The sequence below is a fragment of the Chrysochloris asiatica genome, unplaced genomic scaffold (genome assembly GCF_000296735.1).
Source record: "Chrysochloris asiatica unplaced genomic scaffold, ChrAsi1.0 scaffold00039, whole genome shotgun sequence".
Taxonomy (NCBI): Eukaryota; Metazoa; Chordata; class Mammalia; order Afrosoricida; family Chrysochloridae; genus Chrysochloris; species Chrysochloris asiatica.
The window spans coordinates 17821307-17841287 of NW_006408557.1; the positions used below are offsets into that span (position 1 = coordinate 17821307).

At 41.9% G+C, this 19981-nt stretch overlaps 1 protein-coding gene across 1 annotated transcript in view; it reads left to right on the top strand.

Moving 5' to 3' along the window:
* CDK5RAP1 (CDK5 regulatory subunit associated protein 1) overlaps positions 1–19734 on the top strand; it is a 57246-nt gene extending 37512 nt beyond the window's left edge. Inside the window, exons 7-13 of the mRNA XM_006860762.1 lie at positions 672–902; positions 2439–2536; positions 3659–3714; positions 7120–7250; positions 9911–10060; positions 15518–15658; positions 19627–19734. Coding sequence (XP_006860824.1) covers positions 672–902; positions 2439–2536; positions 3659–3714; positions 7120–7250; positions 9911–10060; positions 15518–15658; positions 19627–19734 — 915 coding nt within the window. The remainder of the gene's footprint in view (positions 1–671; positions 903–2438; positions 2537–3658; positions 3715–7119; positions 7251–9910; positions 10061–15517; positions 15659–19626) is intronic.
* The last annotated feature ends 247 nt before the right edge of the window (positions 19735–19981 follow it).

Here is a 19981-nt window from a genome sequence, read left to right on the forward strand (position 1 = left end):
TGGAAGTTCTCTGTCAATGTATGATTGCAGCCGTTTCTATATTACCTTTAGTAAAACTTTACTCGCATGGGATATCAAAGAGATTGTCCTATGATTTCCACACGATATTATTGGTTTAAAGACAGAACATTTATATGGATGGTTCTTGGTGGATTCACTTAATTACAAAATTTATAATTTAGCATAAAGGTACCCAACAAATTTTTTGTCAGCCAAGATAGTAGTAGAGATGATATGATTTATTGTACACATGTTGTGTTCAACCATAGCTGAGAACAGAATTAGCCCAGAATGTTATAGGTCCAAGGCAAAGGTTCAGAATGAACTGATTTGATATAAGCAAGGTGGGCTTCTTGGAGGTGTTCATGGTGATTGAATAGTGGTGGATGTTTTAGATTCATTGAGTCTGAAGTTCTCAACTTGTACCCATGTCCCCAGCTTCTGGCATTCCATATTTCTGTGCTGCTGTGGCTTTCGTGGGTAGACACACTACTACTGTTCACTGGGCCTTCTGCTTCCTCTTTTTTGTGTGTGCTTCAGCCTGTACATTTGCTTCTTCCTCCAGTTGGTTGATGTGGTTTGAAGTTTCTGACAAGATGGTGCTAAGGTTGAGTGTGGTATCCAGCAAGTTTTAAAAGTTGTCTTCAATATTTTTATTTTCACTTTTTTAGGGACTTAAAGAAGTGACCCTCCTTGGTCAGAATGTTAATAGTTTTCGGGACAATTCAGAGGTGCAGTTCAACAGTGCAGTGTCCACCAACCTCAGCCGTGGTTTCACCACCAACTATAAATCCAAGCAAGGTGGCCTGCGCTTTGCTCACCTTCTGGATCAAGTCTCCAGAGTAGATCCTGAAATGAGAATCCGTTTCACCTCTCCCCACCCCAAGGACTTTCCTGATGAGGTAAGTGTTGACAGATAAGTGTGGTAGGCTGGTATCTTCAAGCATGCTAAAGGCTGACATCAGTAGGGATGCACCAGAGACCTTGAATCCTGCTTGGAGAGTTCTGTGGTGAACTGCTGTATAGCCCACTGAATTCACTAGCCTGCCTTTTTGAAAGAATGGGATGTTAAGTTTATCTGTGAGACCCTGAGGCCTGTGCAGAAAAAGGTTTTATTCCATGGAGGCAGCTGCTTGATAGTGACAGTGGTGGTAACAGTGGTGTTAGGAGGACAGGAAGGGAGACAATGTGAAGTCCAGATGTTGACTTTAGATAGATATGGGTTCAGATCCCAGCTTGGTCACTGCTTTACCAGTGTGACTTCATTAACTTGTCATCTTCATCTGTAAAACTGGGTGAATCATTGTCTCCTATGTAGGATTGTTTGTGAAAGAACCAATGTATTCAAGACACTTAGAGCAGTGCTTGACTGGAATAGGTCTCCCATGTGGAAAACCTTTTTTTTGGGGGGCAAGTTTTTTTTTTTTTTTTTTTTAATGAAATGTCTACTCAAGTCTTGCCTCTACACTTATCTTTTTCCCTCTGGATTATTTGTTTTCTTTTTGAGTTGTAAACTTTTTATGCAAATCCATTGTCAGATGTATGTTCTGAAATATTTTTTTTCATTTTTAGTTTCTTTACGGTAAGTTTTAAAGGACAGAAGTTTAAAATTTTGATGAATTCTTTGAAAAGCTAAGAAAATTATGAATATTTTAATATTTTATTCCAGAAGTTTTATAGTTTCCGCTTTTATGTTTAAGCCTAGGGTTGTTTTCTAATTTAGTTTTTTTTTGTGTGATATAAGGTAGAGCTGAAGGGTCTTTTTGTTTTTTATCATATGAGGGAGTTTCAAAGAATTTGTGGAAAAATGGAATGAAAAGATAATGGATTATTTCCCACAAACTTTTTGAAACCCCTCATATGATTATGTAGCATCATTTTCTGAAAAGGTAGTCCTTTATTTATCAAATTTTTTTTACATCAATTGGCCCTATATGTGTGGGTGGATTTCTGGATTCTTCTCCACTGATCTATATGTCTAACTGTACACAGTATTATGATATTGATTTCTGACGTCTTGAGAGCAGTAGGTTAAGTCTGCAAGTCCTCACACTTTTATTGTGCTTTTTTAAAGATGATTTTTACTATTCATTGTCCTTTGTATTTGAATATAAAGGTCAGAATTGGCTTCTCAGTTTTAACAATAAACAAACCTGCTGGGATTTTGTTTGGGATTGTATTGATTCTGTAGATCAGCTTTAGGGACTAGATAGTAGTGTTGGGATTTTAAATACATGAACATGGTGTATCGTGACACTTCCTGAGATCTTTTCAGTTTTCTCTCAGTAAGGCTTCGTAGTTTTCATTGTGGAGGTTTTGTTAAATCTACTCATGAGTATTTTTTTGTTTTTCAATGCTATTGTCAGTGGGATTTTTTTCAAGTTGTGGGGAGCTAGTACTTTCTCCTGACCTTAATATAATATGCTCTATTTGATCAGGTTCTGCAACTGATTCATGAGAGAGACAACATCTGTAAACAGATCCATCTGCCTGCCCAGAGTGGAAGCAGCCGTGTACTGGAGGCCATGCGTAGGGGGTCCGCTTTTCTTGGGGAGAGGGGCACACCGTAGCTTTCCATGTTTCTGTAATGACCAGACAGTATCTGTATTGCTGGGAACCTAGCACCGTCTGTGGCACATACTAGCTTGTCAGTAAATATTTATTCTGTGAGTGACCCCACGGCTGTTGGAACTTGCTCCTGATCACTCCATAAATCATAGACCAAAGACTAGATCACTCATTTCATATGTTTTCCTTGTATCTTGTTGTTGTTTTTTTTAAGCCTAAGCATCTAACATGTGGCACAATCTATTTGAAAATTTAATCCTCTGATTTTGAACATTAAAATATGTTTTAAGGCAGTCCTGGTGTAGTGCTGTAGGTTGATGCACCAGACTGCAAAGCCGTTTGAACTGTAAAGTCAGAGGTTCGAGCTTACCAGCTGCTCCTCAGAAACCCTATGCAGGGTTGCTATGGGTCGGAACCGACTCTACGGCACTTAACAATAACAATATGTTTTAGGAGCCCTGGTGTGGTGCTGTGGGTTAATGAGCTGGACTGGAAAGTCAGTTTGAACCACATGGTGGTTCAAGCTCACCAGCGGCTCCTCGGAAACCCTACACAGGGTTACTATGGGTTAACTGACTCGACAGCACTTAACAAAAACAATATGTTTTGGAGGCCCTAGTGGTGCTGTAGGATAAGCACTGGATTGCTAATCGCAAGGTTGGCAATTCAAACTCACCAGCTGCTCTTCAGGTGAGAAAGATAAGGGTTTCTGCTCTTATAAAGATTTACAGCCTTGGAAACTGTACAGGGTCACTTGATGGCAGTGGGTTTGGTATATGTGTTTACTGCCTTTGGGAATGATAAGATAATGACTAAATGGAGAATGTGACCAATGACAAGCTTTATGGAACTAATGTATTGCCTTGTTTGTCATCTTGGCAAACACAAAGAATTCTAGAGATCATCTTACATGTTGAATTTGTCTTGATTCATTCATTAAACAAAAGCAATTTAACTAATTTATGTAATTGGTATAGGTTCTAGATTAGATGACTGTATTGAGTTCTTTTGATACTTTGACTTACTCTTAAAGCACTCAGTTAAAGGAATGTAGTTTACCTAGACCTTTTCTTTCTGTTATTTATTACAGATATTCAAGAGAAGCTTATGTGAACTTGGTTCACCATATCAGAGAATCTATTCCAGGTATATTTAAGCAACTTATTCACTGATTAAAAGTGGGGGAATGCATTTCCAACAATAGTAATAAATTTAATATCTGACTCTTTTGCACATTAATTGGATACAGGTGGCAGTAACAAATGCTGAGGTGCCAGGTGAAAGTAAAATTGACTGATGTTTAAGGGTTTGTGTCAACTTCGCTGGGCCATGATTTTCAGTGGTTTGGCACTTATGCAATGATGCAGTTTGGCAATTATGTGATGATACAGGCATCCTTCATTTGGTCTTCTGATGTGATCATCCATTTTTGTATAATGATTTTCACATAACACCCTTGTCTTTGGAACCTAGCTATGTTGATAAGTGGTGAGTGAGTGTATTGATGTGTAACATTCGATAGGAAATTTAGATGACAGTGAGTTTTTGTTAATGGAGGAGGAAGAATTCAGGAAAGGAAGTTGAGAGTGGTTGCTCATTTTGAAACATTTAATCAGTGTCACTGAATGGTACTTGTAGAAACCGTTGAATTGGTGAGTGTTCTGATGTGTATATTCTCAATAGCAGCAATAAAAAGTAAATAAACATTAAGAAAATTTACAAGAAACATAGTCTACTGAGTGAGCATACTACCCTATCCAGGACCACAGTCTTCTTGGGTAGATGCAGGTACCCACCAAAGTCTGTGTCAGCCCTTGCGACACCATTTTAAAATAATGCTTTTGGTCTCCTTCAGTTTTCTCTTTTTCTTTCTCCTGCTTTTTTTCTTTTTATCCTTGTGATGTATTTTTTTATTGTTTATGTCATGATTCTGCTAGAAATACTCTTAGGTGTGTGACTTAGCTTAGGGCCTCAAGGTTAAAGAGAATCTGTGTTTTTGAGCACATTGGGAATGACTTTACTCTTTCTAATGAATTGACAAAGTTATAGTCTAAGACTTAGTGAATTAAGTGAAGGATTAAGTGAGTAGATCATCAGCTTTACATCCAACAAATCACATACACGATCACAATGATTGTAGTCCCCTCAGTGTAGCATCGTTTATCTCACTTCCTCCCTGTGTTTCTTGTTTCAATTCCTCCTCTTCTTCCCACCCTGGGTTTTGAGTTTTGGTCCATAGGGGAATGCTGCCTTTTGATCTTGAATGGTGTGGGTAGTCACTAGTATTGCTGTCTCCCTATTAGAAGCAATCCCCTGTGACTCAACTTTCAGCCAGGCCGCAGTTGAGTCACAGGGGATTGCTATAAATTTTAAAGATGAATTTCTTATTACTTCAGCCCTTATTTACTCTCTTATCATTTAATGGTCTTCAATACACAACTGGTGTCTGTCGGGGCTGACAGATGGATCTGAGAGTTTTTTTTTCCTTCCTCCTAATAAAATTTATCTGTAATCTTGGTTGAAAATACTTACATTTCACCCCAAATTTCTGATTATTTTCATTTATACCATGTACAAATGGAGTCCTGGTGTTATGCTGTGGGTTTAATGCTCTGGACTGAAAAGTTGGTTTGAACTGCAAGGTCAGTGGTTCAAGCTCACCAGTCACTCACCTATACAGAGTTGCTATAAGTTGGAACTGACTCAGCAGCACTTAACAACAACATGCATGAATGCTTTCATTACGATAGGGCAGGATTGTGTAGAGACTCGGTACACTGGCTTCATGTTGGGCTCTGCTGTTATAGACTATGTGACTATATAACAAGGTGCTTCACTTCTCTGGGCCGTAATTCCCACATCTATAAAATGGAGTTTATAACACTCAACTCAGCAAGTTGTTGGGATAATTAAATAGATTATATATAATAGATAATAAACTCAAGTATAAAGGACTGCACGGGCTACCAGAAAAACAAACAATTCTGTTTTGAAAGAAGTAAAATCGGAATGTTCCTTAGAAGCGAGGATAATGAGACTTCATTTCCTAGCCTTGCACATGTTATCAGAAAGGACCAGGATCTAGAGAATGACATCATGCTTGACAGAGTAGAGGGTCAATGAAAAAGAGACAGACCCTCAATTCTGTAGATAGACACAGTGGCTTCAACAGTGAATTCGAGTAGCAACGCTTATGAGGATGGTGTAGGACTGGGCAGTGTTTTGGTTTGTTGTATATAGGGTCCCTGTGAGTCAGAAAAGACTTGATGACATCTAACAATAACCAATTTTGGCACACAGTTAAGTATTCAAAAATAAAGACCAAACCCACTGCTGTGTGAGTTGATTCCTACTCGGAGCTGTCCTATGGGACAGAGTAGAATTGTTCCATAGGGTGTCTGACACTGGAAATCTGTGCAGGAGCAGACAGGTTCCTGTTTTTCCTGAGGAGTGGCTGGTGGGTTTGAACTGCCTACCTTGGGAATAGCAACCCAATGCTTAACTCACTGTGCCAGCCACCAGGCTTCCTAGTAAATACTCAGTAACTGACAATTCTTGTTACAGATGCGGGCACAGCTTTTGCTCCCTTAGGCAGCCTTTTTTTCTCTTAAGGTGAGGGCAGTAAAGACGACACAACACAGATTATTTTAAGCTCGCTTAGGCAGCAGGCCTCCTAGGTTGCACATCTCTTTCCCTCCCATGATTTAGGAACCTGGTTAGACAGTAAGAATATAGTTAAACATTTTCATGTTCTCTCTTTGTATATAAGCTAAGTAAAGAAGGAGCCGGCCAGTGTCCCCTGGTTCCAGGCCTAGCTACTAAAACAATTTAGGGGAGCACAAAGAATCATTGAGGTTGAAAATTGGACATCAGATGATAGAAAGACGTAATGTTTACCATTTCAGCATTGTGAAAGGTTTCTATATCATTGATGGATGGTTTCTATATCATTGATGGATGACGATTTGCCTCTGTTGTCTTCCAAAGCTCCCTAAAACGCTATAAAATACCCTTAGATTCCATTCTCAGTGAGACAGTTGGTGGTAGAAATCCCTCTCCCTCCTATCTGGCCTCTGGAGAAAGCAACAAATGCTGACATTTTTCTTCTAACAAAAGGCTGCCTTGGAGTCTATTTGCTCTCACTTCTGTGGCAGGCAAAGAGCTCGGGTTTTGTCCAGCGTCGTTACTATCTTACACGAAAATAGTGTTTATAACAGAACTCAGAGGTATATATTTGTCTGATGCACTGTAAAAACAGAATCAGTGTGAAAATGACTCTTTCTGTGTCATTAATCCAGCATCTGAAAAGACCTTTTCTTGCACTAAGGGGAAGCTGAGTGAGAAGTCAGGCTCTGGCATGCGAAGGTTAGGGATAGCAGGCCTATCCTCTCTGGCTCTGTAATGACTGTTGTGGTTTACTTGCCCATGTGCTGAATAGCTCCAGGAAAAGGATTGAAATTAACATCCCTACCCCTGTAATCCACAAATGCCAAAGGCCTCTCTTGAAGGTAAGTTGCAGCAACCTGTTGTCCTTTCTATTATGTGTGATAGGTGTGAGCCTCAGCAGCGATTTCATTGCTGGCTTTTGTGGTGAGACTGAGGATGATCACCTCCAGACTGTGTCTTTACTTCGGGAAGTTCAGTATAACACGGGCTTCCTCTTTGCCTACAGCATGAGACAGGTGAGCCCTAGGATGGGGGAAGGAGCTGTGTCTCCCTTGGGACTGACATCATTTCTAACTAATGTAGAGTTGACTGTAGACTGGGCAGAAAAGAAAGTGGTAGCTACACTCTCCTTGAGGAACTTCAAGGATCTCACCATTCACTGTTTATGACTTTCTTAACACTTGTGCAGGGGAGTCCTGGTGCGGCGCTGCGGGTTAATGCACTGGACTACAACGGCAGTTTGAACCACTAGGTCAGCAGTTCAGAACCACCAGCCACTCCTGGGAAACCCTATACAGGGTTGCTATGAGTTGGAACCGACTTGATGGCACTTAATAAGCAACAAAAACCCTGTGTCTACTCTTTGACACAATTTAACAATTTGAGATTGAAAAAACAACTTGTGCCACTATTCCTCTTAGAATATTTTAAAATTAAGTTTAGGCTGTTTAGGATGAAAAAAGATTAGTTGTGCCAACATTCCTCTTCTTTAAAATTTCAGAATGTGGAGGGAGGGAGACTGCTCTTCTTTGCAGGAAACTTAATCAACATCCAGAACTTTTCAACAGATGTGATTTGTTTCACAGAAGTCTCTTGTCACCCTCCCAGCCACCCATCCTCAGCTGCTTCTTGCTTCCATTTTCCTGGGCCAAGTGAACCTACTGTTTCTCACTTTGGAGTTTTCCTTCTGTCACCGATGGCCAGGAACTCGAAGCCTAAGGAGATTAGGAGAGAGAGGGAGAGTAATACATATTTCCTGCAGGGAGGGCAGAGTTTTGGTCTGCTGTCCTTTGCTTGGCAGTACGGATGGCATTGCATGTGTCACTCTTCATTCCCCCAGTCACCTTGAGGCAGCATGCCTCTTGTCTGGGCTGTAGGTTGTGAGGAACCTGGCCATGGGGTTCAGGAAAACTGACTAATGAAAGACTGAACTCATGACCTAAGCCTCAGTTTCACTGAGTTGCCATCAACTAAACTAGTTCCTTTCTTTTAAAGCCAACTGCCACTTAGTATTCTGTAGGCATATTAGTGAGCCAATGAGCATATTCGTATCTTCTTTAGAGAATTGTTTTTAGAGGTGAAGTATCAGAATTGCTATTGGGTTCCATTTTACCATGAATGTCCCTAGTATGCAGAAATGCTAGGGTTGGGAGATGGGCTTTCATTGTCTGATGAAGGCATATTCTGTGGGCACTGAGTGAGTGTTCACATTGAGATCTAATTGCTAGATAGTTGTACAGTGCCGTCAAATCAGTTCTGACTCATAGCCACAGTGTATAGGGTCTCCAGAGTTTGAACTGCTAACTTTGTGATTAGCAGTCCAGTGCTGATCCTACAGTGCCACACCAGGACTCCAATTCCTTGATTAGGGTTAAGGTTTTAGAGACTTTATCAAGTACCGTAATAGATAAGAGCAAAGCCTCTAATTGTAGCTGTATCCCATATTAGCCCTTATAGTGCTGTTTTGAGGATTAAGCTAGCTAATATGTATAAGGCACGTAGACTTACTTTGCACATAGGAAGTACACAGTTGACGGATTGTTCTTGTTTGTAATAAGCAGTGTTAATAATAAGCCTGTAAACGTTTTTGAATTCTTTACCCATTCTCTGTTTTCTTTTATGGATTTGGTAGTCCTCTCAAAAGCATGGTTTGGATGTCCATACTACCATGTTTAGGAGCTCTGGTAGCATAGTGGTTACGAGTCAAGCTGCTAATCTTAAGGTCAACAGTTTGAAACTACCAGTAGTTCACTGGTAGTAGTTTCCAAGAGAATGATGAGGCTTTCTGCTCCTGTAAAGATTTATAGCCTTGGAAACCCTGTACAGGGTCGCTGTGAGTTGGAACCGACGCCACGGCACATAACCACCACCACTGCCAGGTTTAGACTTTCCTTCTAATCCACATTTTTGTCTAGATCAGTGGTTCCCCAGCTGTAGTGAATGTGAGCTCATGTACAGAATGATATATAAATAACGTACATACATACCATGGTTTGGGGTGACTTAAGGGATTTATAACAATAAATTTCCTTTCTCATTTTGGCCTAGGTAATGCATGCTTATGAGATAAAATTCAAAAGATCAGAATAGTATAGATGAGACACAGTTCTTTTCATGGTTCCTAGTTTCTCATTTACTTTCTGGAAGGCAATTGCTCTTAGCAATTTGTGTATAATTTTCCAAAGATATTTCATACATTTATAAACATATTTTGGGAGAAAGGTAAGGCTTTCTACTTCTGCAAAAATTTAGCCTTGGAAATCCTATACAAGTCACTATGAGTTGGAACTGACTCCATGGCACTTAACTACATTAATAGACGTCTAAGATATTTTGCATCTTTATAACGGTGCTGCAGTGAATACCAGAGTATATGAGCCATTTAGCATATGTATAAATGTAACCTTACCGTAAATACAAAGAGTAATTGTGAGTCTTTGGTTTTCATTTCTATACTGAATTTAGAATCTAACCCCTATAAAAATGTGACTTCATGCTGCTGTAGAAATCCCCTTTTCTCTTGGGAAACTCCAGAGTCAGAGGACCCCCTTTGTGGTGGCTTTGATTTCTGTACATGTGTTTGTAACTGCAGGTGGAATGGATATGGTCCCCTGTGTCTCAAGGATGGATTCTGCAAGTCCTTGGTGACCTCCATTTCTTCTTTTTGTGTGTGTAGAAAACACGGGCATATCACAGGCTGCAGGATGATGTCCCGGAAAAAGTAAAATTAAGGCGTTTGGAGGAACTCATTGCTGTCTTCCGAGAAGAAGCAACAAAAGCCAATGAGACTTCTGTGGGCTGTGCCCAGCTGGTGCTGGTGGAGGGGGTAAGGCCGCATGTATATATATATATATTGTTTTCTTTTATAGGACTTAATATATAGACTTTTTATTTGGATCTTTGATTTCTTGGATCTGCCTTTTTATAGTTTTCAGCTTGTAAGTCCTGCACGTGTTTTGTTAGCTGTATATCTAAGTATTTAAATTTTTTTGCGTGATTGTAAATGATATTGTACTTTTAGGTTCAATGTCCACGTGTTCATTGCTACTACATCAAAATACTATTGGTTTTTGTATGTTTGTCTTATATCCTGAGACGTTACTGAGCTTTTTAATAGTTCTAAGAGTGCTTCTCTTTTTAATGGTTTCCCTATGATTTTCTATGTGGAAAGCCTTATGGTGCCTGGAAATATATTTGAGTTTATTCATTTTCTGTTCTTGTGGGTGGGTGTGTGGTAGACTGTCCCACGGTGCTAACAGTTCTGCTGGGAGAGCGAGTATTCTGACCTGGGACTTCTGCTGTGTGTCTCCCTTCATGTATAGCCAAGTTCCTGTCTCTTCTGCATCTTTGGGTCTGTTCAGCACTGGCGAGTGGGTGCTGACCTGTAGCTTCCTCAGCTCTGGGTGAAGGTCCTTGTCTCATCCGCTTCTGTTCCTCTGGTTTTCCATGTGGCATTGATCATCCTCATCCATCAATGCTTCCTTGCCTCTGTGTCTAATCTGCTTGTCTTTGTATCCAGAAAGTGATTGGCTTAAGACCTCCACGAATATGGTCTCATTAACATCACAAACAAGAGCTTCCCAAATGGGATTATATACACAGGTATAAGCCAGAAAACCAGACCCAATGCCCTCTACTCCATTCCAACTAGTAGTGACTCTGTAGAGCAGAGTACATCTGCCCAGCAGGGTTCCCAAAGCTGTTATCTTTACGGGGACTCCTGGTGTGGCACTGCAGGATCAGCACTGGACTGTGAGCCGTATGGTGGTGGTGGTGTTAAGTACTGTGGAGTCGGTTCTGACTCATAGTGACCCTGCACAGGGTTTCCGAGGCTGTAAATCTACAGGAGCAGAACGCCTCATCTTTCTCCTGCAGAACAGCTGGTAGTTTCGAACCGCCAACTTTGAGCTTAGCAACTCGATTCATAACCACTATGCTACCAGGGCCATAAGGTAGGGAGTTCAGACTCATCAGCTGCTTCTAGGAAATCCTATGCAAGGTCGCTATGAGTTGGAACCGACTTGACTGCACTTAACAATGGTTTTTATGGAAGCAGATTGTTTGATCTTTATTGGTGTAGTGGCTGGTAGGTTTGAACTGTTGACCTTTTGGTTAGTAGCTGAGTTCTTAACCACTGTACCAGAAAAGCTCCTTTCCAAGGTATAACTTGCAATAGGTATTTTAACACTTATTTTCAGGAGGACATAACTTAGTCCATAACAGGGATGCTTAATGATATTTTTGGAGCTCTATTTTTTTTTTTTCAGTTTTTTCCTCTCTAGATTTCTGTTCCACAGTTTCTTGCTGTCTCAGAATCCTGGACTCTGACTGATCCCTGTCTCCTCAGTTTAGAGAAAACTGCCATCCCCTTGCTCTGTATGCTCCAGTCTGGAATGTGCCTTTGGCAGAAGACATGGGCATTTGGAGTATTTACTTCATTTGTTTTCTATTTTCCAAGGAATCATGGTCTTGTACAATCTGTTGTGTGGTATCTGAAGATAGTCTCATACCTTTTGTCTGGTTCTGGAAGGTAATGTCTGTGAGAGAGCCTGATATGTGTTCTTGAAACGTATCCCATTGAAGTGGTTTCATTGTCCTCTTGGCTCTGTCTTCTACTTGTTATGCTGGAGACTGGCATTGAGGCCTTCTGTTCAGTAGGGGCAGGTCACCTAGGCCAAACAACACTAGAACATGCTGAGTGATTGTGGTGAGACTGGATAAAGTGAAAATTGGGTTGTCAGGTTCCTGACTGCTGGCCAGTTGGAGGTTCATTTCTGGAACAGGTAATTTTGTAGTCAATAATTTATAATTGTTTCATTCATTAACAGAAAACTTTATTGAGTTCCTGCCACGTACTGGAACAGTGTGCCATGTACTGTTCTTGTTGGTGAAGCAGCAGCAAACCTTTAGTCTTTAGTGAGTCCTTGGAATGGTCTGTGGGTAAGACCACTGGGAATCTGAGCTGGATAAAGCATAACTTCTGTTTCCTAAGAATTGCAACTAGACAGATTAAGGAACAGATCAGGACTAGTTGAGTATAATAAGATCCGTGCCATGGTGAAGGCAGTTCCTCAGAACTTGGTCTTCCTTACCCTATCTGCTTACTCTGTGTCTGTACCGGAACAATGGCAGGGAACTCAGTTTTGCTCTAACAACTCTTGAGCTTTAAAGGCGAGTGAGAACAGTTGCTCACTGTCCTTGTTATCTGTCTAGTGCTGCTGTCCACAGTGGACAGCTTTAACAAGCAGACATTTAGTCTCACAGTGTAGGAGACGAGAAGTCCCAATTCATGGCCTCATGTCTCTCTCTTTTTTTTTAATGTTTTATTGTGAGTTATATGATAGTTTACATGGGAGAACATTAGTTTTACATTCATTCTATCGTATATCGTTTCATTGCCATGATTACAATCCCCTCCATGCATCATCAACCAACCTGCAAGACTGCCCACTACAGTACCCTCAATCCCCCCACCCCCCACCCCCAGTCTTCAGCACACAGTCTCTCTCCCTCTCTGGATCTAAAGTCCCCAGCTGCTCCATCGCTCCACATCATCATCTCTGCCTCCATCTCAGGCATCACTGCTTCTCTGGGTAGGGTCCCGCTCTCTGCTCTTCTCCCTTGATGGTCCTAGGGACCTCCGCTCCTAGACTGGAAAGTTAATTACTCCCTTCCTTACTGTGAAACGTCTACCTTTACATTTCCAACCCTCACAATCAGTCTTGATAACAATTATTCACTATTGTATCACAAGAGACCCATCTGCATTTCAGTTCATCAGCTCCGCCTAGTCATGTTTCTTGTTGGCTCACAATTCAGGAGGAAGATCCTCATTTCCTTTTAGCATCTTTTATCACATACCTACCAAACCACTGAGAATCATGGTTCAACCAAATTGACATGTATTCTTTGGGGACCCAATTGCATCCATGACAGCTAGCATTTAAAGAGCTTGGGCCTTTTCCTGTTGTTTCTCATCTGCTGCACTGTTCACAATTTATGTAGTGATTAGAGGTCTTGGCAATATTGCTGACTTTTTTTAAACACTGTTTTCTGTCCTTTGCAGAAACATCCACTGAATTTTAGCTAAAGCCTCGACATGATTGTTCCGAATTGGGGTCTTCCATCTTGACTTTGATAGTCACTAAATAACCTTAGGAAGCACCCTCACTTCTTAGAGTCTGTGTCCTCTTTTATGAATGGAATTAACAATGCCTACTTCTTAGGTTTAATCTTTCATTCCACAAATGCCTTGTGCATGCCTATAATGTGCCGGGCACTGTTCTAGATCTTAGCAAGACAAAACTTCTTATGAAATGTTTGTATTGTTTGGGTGATACAGATTCTCAGAGCAAACAAATATATGTTTTGTTAGTAGGTACAAAGTGCTAAAGAGAAAAAATAAAACTGGAAGGAGGATGGATTAGCTATCAGTTAACCCACTTCTGTCAAATTGACTTTTGACTCATAACAGCCCTTTGGACATGGTAGAACTACCCCAGTAGAGCTACCTCATAGGGTTTCAAACGTTGCCATCTTTATGGGAGCAGACTGTTAGAGCTTTCTCCTCCTGAGCAGCTGGTGGATTTAAACTGCCATTTGGTTAGCGACTGCCATTTGGTTTGCTTAACCACTGCACCACCAGAGCTCCTTAGTTATCAGTTACTATGTAACAAATTACTCCTAAACCTAGCATGTTAAAATGATAAGTATTTGTTATTTTATACAATTTTTGAGGATCAATAATCTAGGATGGAGTCCTGGTGTATTGCTGTGGGTTAATGCGCCAGACTGCAAAGCCATTTGAACTGCAAGGTTGGTGGTTCAAGCTCACCAGCTGCTCCTTGGAAACCCTACACAGGGTCGCTATGGGTCAGAACCAACTCGACAGCACTCAACAACAATAATCTGGGAGTGGCTTAAATGGCTCAGGTCTCGTGGAGTTGAAGTCCAGCTGTTGGCCACGGCTGCTGTCAACTGGAGGCTCAGCTGGAGCTGGAGGATCATTTTTCAGGCTCCTGCACCCAGTTGTTGTCACGCGTTAGTCCTTTGCTGGCTGTTGGCTGGAGGCCTCAGTTCCTTGCCTTTAATCTACAATGCTGATGACCACCATGTACTTCTCTTCACGTCTTCTCCCCCTGTGGTAGTTAGTTTCTAAGGTTGCTCTCAGTAAGCCTCTCCTACTGTTGTGAAGTCTATTCCATTTTGAAAGATGGTTGCATGCTGTACAAAGGATGGTAGGGGCTTCTCCATAGGGTTGCTTTATAGTCCTTAGGACATGACAGCTGGCTTCCCTGAGAGCAAGTGGTTCAAGAGAGAGAAGGAGAAGGAGAGAATGGCCACAAGAGTCTGAGATGGAAGCTAGAAGCTGTAGTCTCTTTTGACCTGATCTTAGAAGTGATGTGTCACCACTTCTGCATTATTCTACTGGCCTCCTCAGTCACCTTTCATAGGATGATTATATAAAGGGTGTGTGCGCCATGAGGCAGGGATCACGAGGGCCAAGATTGGAGGCCGGTTGTCATACTGCCATGGGGTGTGTGGTGTAAAGTGTAGGTAGGGGCCCAGGGTGGTTATTTGACATTTTATAACAGTGATGACAAAGCTTTACCAAGAAGGTGAAGTTTTAGGAGAAGCTTGAAGGAAGTAAAGCTAAGCCATGCTGCATCCAGGGAAAGAGTTTCATGCAGAGGAGAAGAGGAGACAGGAAGTTCAAAGTTTGTGAGGCAGGATCAAGCGTGGAATGTTGGAGGGACAGAAAAGTCTTGCTGAGCAGAGTGAGTAAAGGGGTGATGGTAGAAGATGCATCCAGAGAGTTCAGATGACCCAGATCATTGGGAGCCTCTGATGCCATTGTAAGGGTGTCGATTTTTAATCTGAATGAGGTGGAAAATTTGATGTATCCAGTTTACCTTTTGAAAGGATCACTGTTGAGAATAGACTATAGAGGGGAAAAGGTGATATTAGGGTTCTGTGGTAAAAGTTGGAGTCCTGGTGTGACTTTGTAGGCTAAGCACTAGACTGCTAACCGAAAGGCTGGAGGTTCAATCACACCAGCCATTCCTTGGAAACCCTATACAGGGTATGTTGGAACCAACTTGATGGCACCTAACAACAATTTAACAAATTGCAAAATCTGGTGTTAATGTTAAGCAGCAATGGATGTAAAGTTTCTGGCCCAATTTCTGACACCTCGTAGGCAGAAGATACGTTGTAGTTCTATTGCCCTTAAAAATCTATATACTGTGACTACTCCAAATACCCTTTTTTGTTCTTTCTGCAGCTCAGCAAGCGCTCTGCCACTGACCTGTGTGGCCGAAATGATGGGAACCTTAAGGTGATCTTCCCCTGTACAGAGCTGGAGGATGTCTCTAGCCCTGGTCTCAAAGTCAGAGCCCACCCTGGGGACTATGTCCTGGTGAAGGTAAGGTGTCCTTGTGGGCTTTGGGCTTGCACTGTGAAGATGAATTGGGTTGGCTAATTTGGGAGACAAACTTTTCCTGGAGAAATTCTTTAGTAAGATAAGAGTCGCTTGGATTGGGTTTTAGACTAACCCGAAACTAATGCTCTCTTCTTCTTCTGTTTCCTGTCCTGGAACTTGTCTTTACAGGAATGTGATGAAGTTGAAGCATGTAGTTTCTGCTGTTGAGAGGCCAGGAAGTGCAGGCAATTTTGAGTTAGTTGATAGTGGTCTCTGTCAGAGACCAGCATGCCTTTGGTGGTCTTTGAGACCCCAGGCATCTTACCTGATAAATGCTCAAGTTTTCTGGGTTCCTTCCCTAGAATAGCAGGTCTGGCTACATGACTGTGGGATTTCCCCTTCTCCCCTTTCACTGAGGGTATTCTTCCTTTTTTTCTCCCCTTCTCTTTCTTCCTTCATCCCTCTGTTTCTTCTCACATTTTTACAGGTCTAGCACGGCCATCATCCCTGTTTTTTTCTGGTGCTTATACCCTGTTTGCCCCTGAACCTGAAGGCAGCAGGGAATGTATGTGCTTGTGAGGTAGGCAGGAACACCGAGACCACTTCAACACTGAGGGCTTCTGAAAAAGAGAAGAGAGATGAGGAGAGGGTAGTTCTTTTCCACTGATGTTAATCAGTCTGACCTCCTTTTTATTCCTTAGCAGCTCCCCCGCTACTCTGTTTTCTGTCCTTTTTCTTGTAGTCACCTTAGTCTTCAGTCAAGGAAACCATGGCCCACTGCTTGAAGCTGAGGGAGGCTTTCACCTGACTTGTAACTTCTGTGGACTGGTTTGGTTTAAGGCCTAAAACTAGGGCTCAGTATTATGTGCTGCCTTGACCTCTGGTAAAGTTTGGAGGGCCTCGAATGTCCTAACTGTGTTACTCCCTGTTGTACTCCTATGGATAAGATCCTCTAGCCAAATAATCCTCCGATTGAGGAGACAGGCACAGTTTGTACTTATTCCTGTGTAGCAGGCTTCAGTTCCCTGCCAATCCATGGGATTATTCAAAAAAGCTAATCATACCCTCCTGTGGGCACCAGGGAGAACTTCAGCCTCTTGATACTACAAAGTTTGCCTCTCATGTCCCCTGGTTGTTACTCTGTTTCAGAGTGCACCCCCCATGTTGCCCCTCATGAAGTGCTGTGTCTTACTCCTCCAGGGTTGTGACCACACTTGTAGATAACTAATAGGCTGCTCTTGATCTCATCTGCCCAGTGTTGGACCACTGTAATAACACTAGGATAAGAATCCCTTCCTCACCAAAGTGAACAACAGCTCAGAATACAATGGCTGTACAGCTCAAAGAATGTAACACTGACACTAAATTGTACCTGTAAAAGCTGTTTAATTTAATGTGTATTTTCCTGTGTATGTTTTCCACAGCAACAGCGAACAAATGCAGCTAGTTAAAGAGAAGAGATCTGTCCGAGCTACATCACCAATCTCATGTCCTCTACTCTCCTTGCTCTCTTTCCTCCAGGCTTGCAGCCCTCTTTGTCGTCCCCCAGGCATCAATCTGGTCATAGGGACTTTCTATGTTGGTCCTGCTTGGGAGACTCTTTTTTTTTTTTTTTAAGTTTTTATTGTGAATTGAGTGATAGTTTACATGGGAGAGCATCAGCTTTATATTCATACTGTTGTATTTCATTTCATTGCAATGATTACAGTCTCCTTCATGAAGAATCATTCAACAGCATTTGCTTCCAGTCCCTCTGTTTTTTTTGTTTTTGTTTTTTGTTTTGTTTTGTTTTTTTGATGTACACCGAAGCACTCAGGAATATATAACCATTCAAACAACCAAAGGGTATACCCTGCAAACCAGCCGCCCGGCTGCCAGCACACAGCCCCCCTCCGTCCTTGAGTCTAGAGACCCCAGCCGCTCCGTCTCTCCATATCATCAACTCTGCCTCCATCTCTGGCGTCGCTGCTTCTCTGGATAGGGTCCCGCACTCCGCTTTTCTCCCTTCATGATCCCAGGGTCCTCTGCTCCTGGACTGCAAGATCAACCACTCCCCCGTTTTGTTACAAAATGTCTATCTTTACATTTGCAACATTCACAGTCAGTCCTGATAGTATTTATTCACTATTGACCCACAAGTCTTATCCCCATCTCCTTTCACCAGCCCCGTCTAGACAGGTGGGAAACCCCTCAGTGGAGGGTCTGCCTTCCCCTGCGCCCTCTGAAACTAAGCTGTGGGAGGCTCTTGATCTTTGCCTGACTGCTTTCTTCTTTTTTTCCCATTATTTTATTGTATTCCAATTGTTTCAACCCCTCTCCTATTCATGGCACAATTGATGAACAGAATTGACGATTTTTTTTGCTCCTTAATTTTATTAATTTTGTTGTTGTTGAGAATATAAAGAGCAAAACATACTCTCCGCTATGTGTCATGGAGTTGGTTCCGACTCATAGTGACCCTGAACAGGGTTTCCGAGGCTATAAATCTTTATGGGAGCAGAAAGCCTCATCTTTCTCCCGCGGAACAGCTGGTAGTTTTGAACTGCCGATCTTGAAGTTAGCAGCCCGATTCATAACCTCGGTGCCATTTAATGACACTGGGTGTATTTGAGTTGTGCAGCCATTCTCTTCCTCCTTTTTTGAGTTGTTCTTTTCCTCATTAACATAAGCTCACTGTCCTCCAAGGTTTCCATATAATCTTTCAAACTGCTTTTGTTAGTTTGATCCCATACAGACGATTCTTCAAAGAGTGTAATGCTCAAGTCTGACCTTTTTTTGCTAAACTTATCTGTGGAGTCATGGTGTGGTGCTGTAGGATAAACACTGAACTGCTAGCTACTAAGTCAGCATAGCAGTTCAAACCCACCAGCCATTCCTCAGAAACCCTATCCAGGGTTGCTATGAGTAGGAACCAAACTGATGGCATTTAGCAGCAGCAATAATAAGCTAAACTGTTGTTTGAATTTAAGCTGACTTCAGGAGACACTGTGGTTTAAGGTTTAACGATGATTCCAGGACAAAAGTTTCAGGGATTCATCCACTCTCCATAGCTCCAGAATGTCTTTAGTCCATGAACATTTGAAATTCTGATCTGCATTTCCCCCTTTTGACCAGGATTCATCTACAGAATCTTAAATCAGAATGCTCAGTAATGGTAGCCCGGCACCATCCAGTTCTTCTGGTCTCAAGGTACGGAGGCATCTGGACTGCCTTCTTACTGCTTCTCAAATGTCACTGGAGTGCTCAAACACTGTCCCCCACCTCACTCTAGTCACTGTTTGCCACATTGATCCATTTTATCTTCATTATCTGAAGCCATCTTGTTTTGTTTATTTGTGTATTTATTGTCTTTCTTCTAAGGATACATAAGCACCTCTGAAGACAGAGAAAATACCTGTTTTGTTCAACTCTCTCTCCAGCACCAAGGATAGCACTTAACACACAATAAACACTCAGTTAATACATGACTGGGGAGCTTCAAAAAGTTTGTGGAAAAATAGAATTAAAAGATAATTGAAAAAAAAATTTTAAAGGACTTTTGCCACAGACTTTTTGAAGTTCTCTTGTGTTTTTCAATGGACTGACTTGCTGTCATGCTAAGAGATCTGACTATTGGAAACTTTTAGCTTTTAGTAAGAGAGGCTTTGTTACCACATTTTGGCTCTAAATAGCTAAGGAACAATTTGACTGGCCCAGCCTGGTCACAACTCACCTCTGGGTTTAGGAAGGCAGTTCATGTCTGAACCTTACGGATGGAGCTGGGTGAGGGCTGACCCATTTTCGATGGCTTACAGGCACTGACCTTACATCTCTTTCCCCAAGACTGAGGGCTCATAGGAGCTGTGCAGCCTCCATCCGTCTGCCAGCACCTTCAGATTCCTTTGGGTGGCCTTTCTTCCAGGGGGTAAAACATTCAGTCCCTGTGGTGCAGTTGTGGTTACCTAGCCGTCTTTTGACTGTTTTTCTTCCAGATCACTGCTGCCAGCTCTCAGACACTAAAAGGACATGCTCTCTGCAGGACCACTCTGAAGAACTCGTCAGCAGATTATTGCTCAGAATGGATGGCCCCTCTACATTGATTTGGGCAGCCCTTCCCAACAGGAAGATAATGGCAGTGGTAAAGAAGCTTTGGAGACAGACTGCAAATGCTGAAGGGACTTCATGTTAAATGAAAAATGCACCTCCTTGCTGCTCTGTGAACAGCCTTTAAATCATTAAATTTGCCTAAACTAAAGTGACCCCTTTTGTTTAGTTGCTTGTACTTCATTTTTGCCTTGGTTATAGTGTTAGTCTAGAGTTGTCCTTATAGTGTCTGTATTGTGTTTT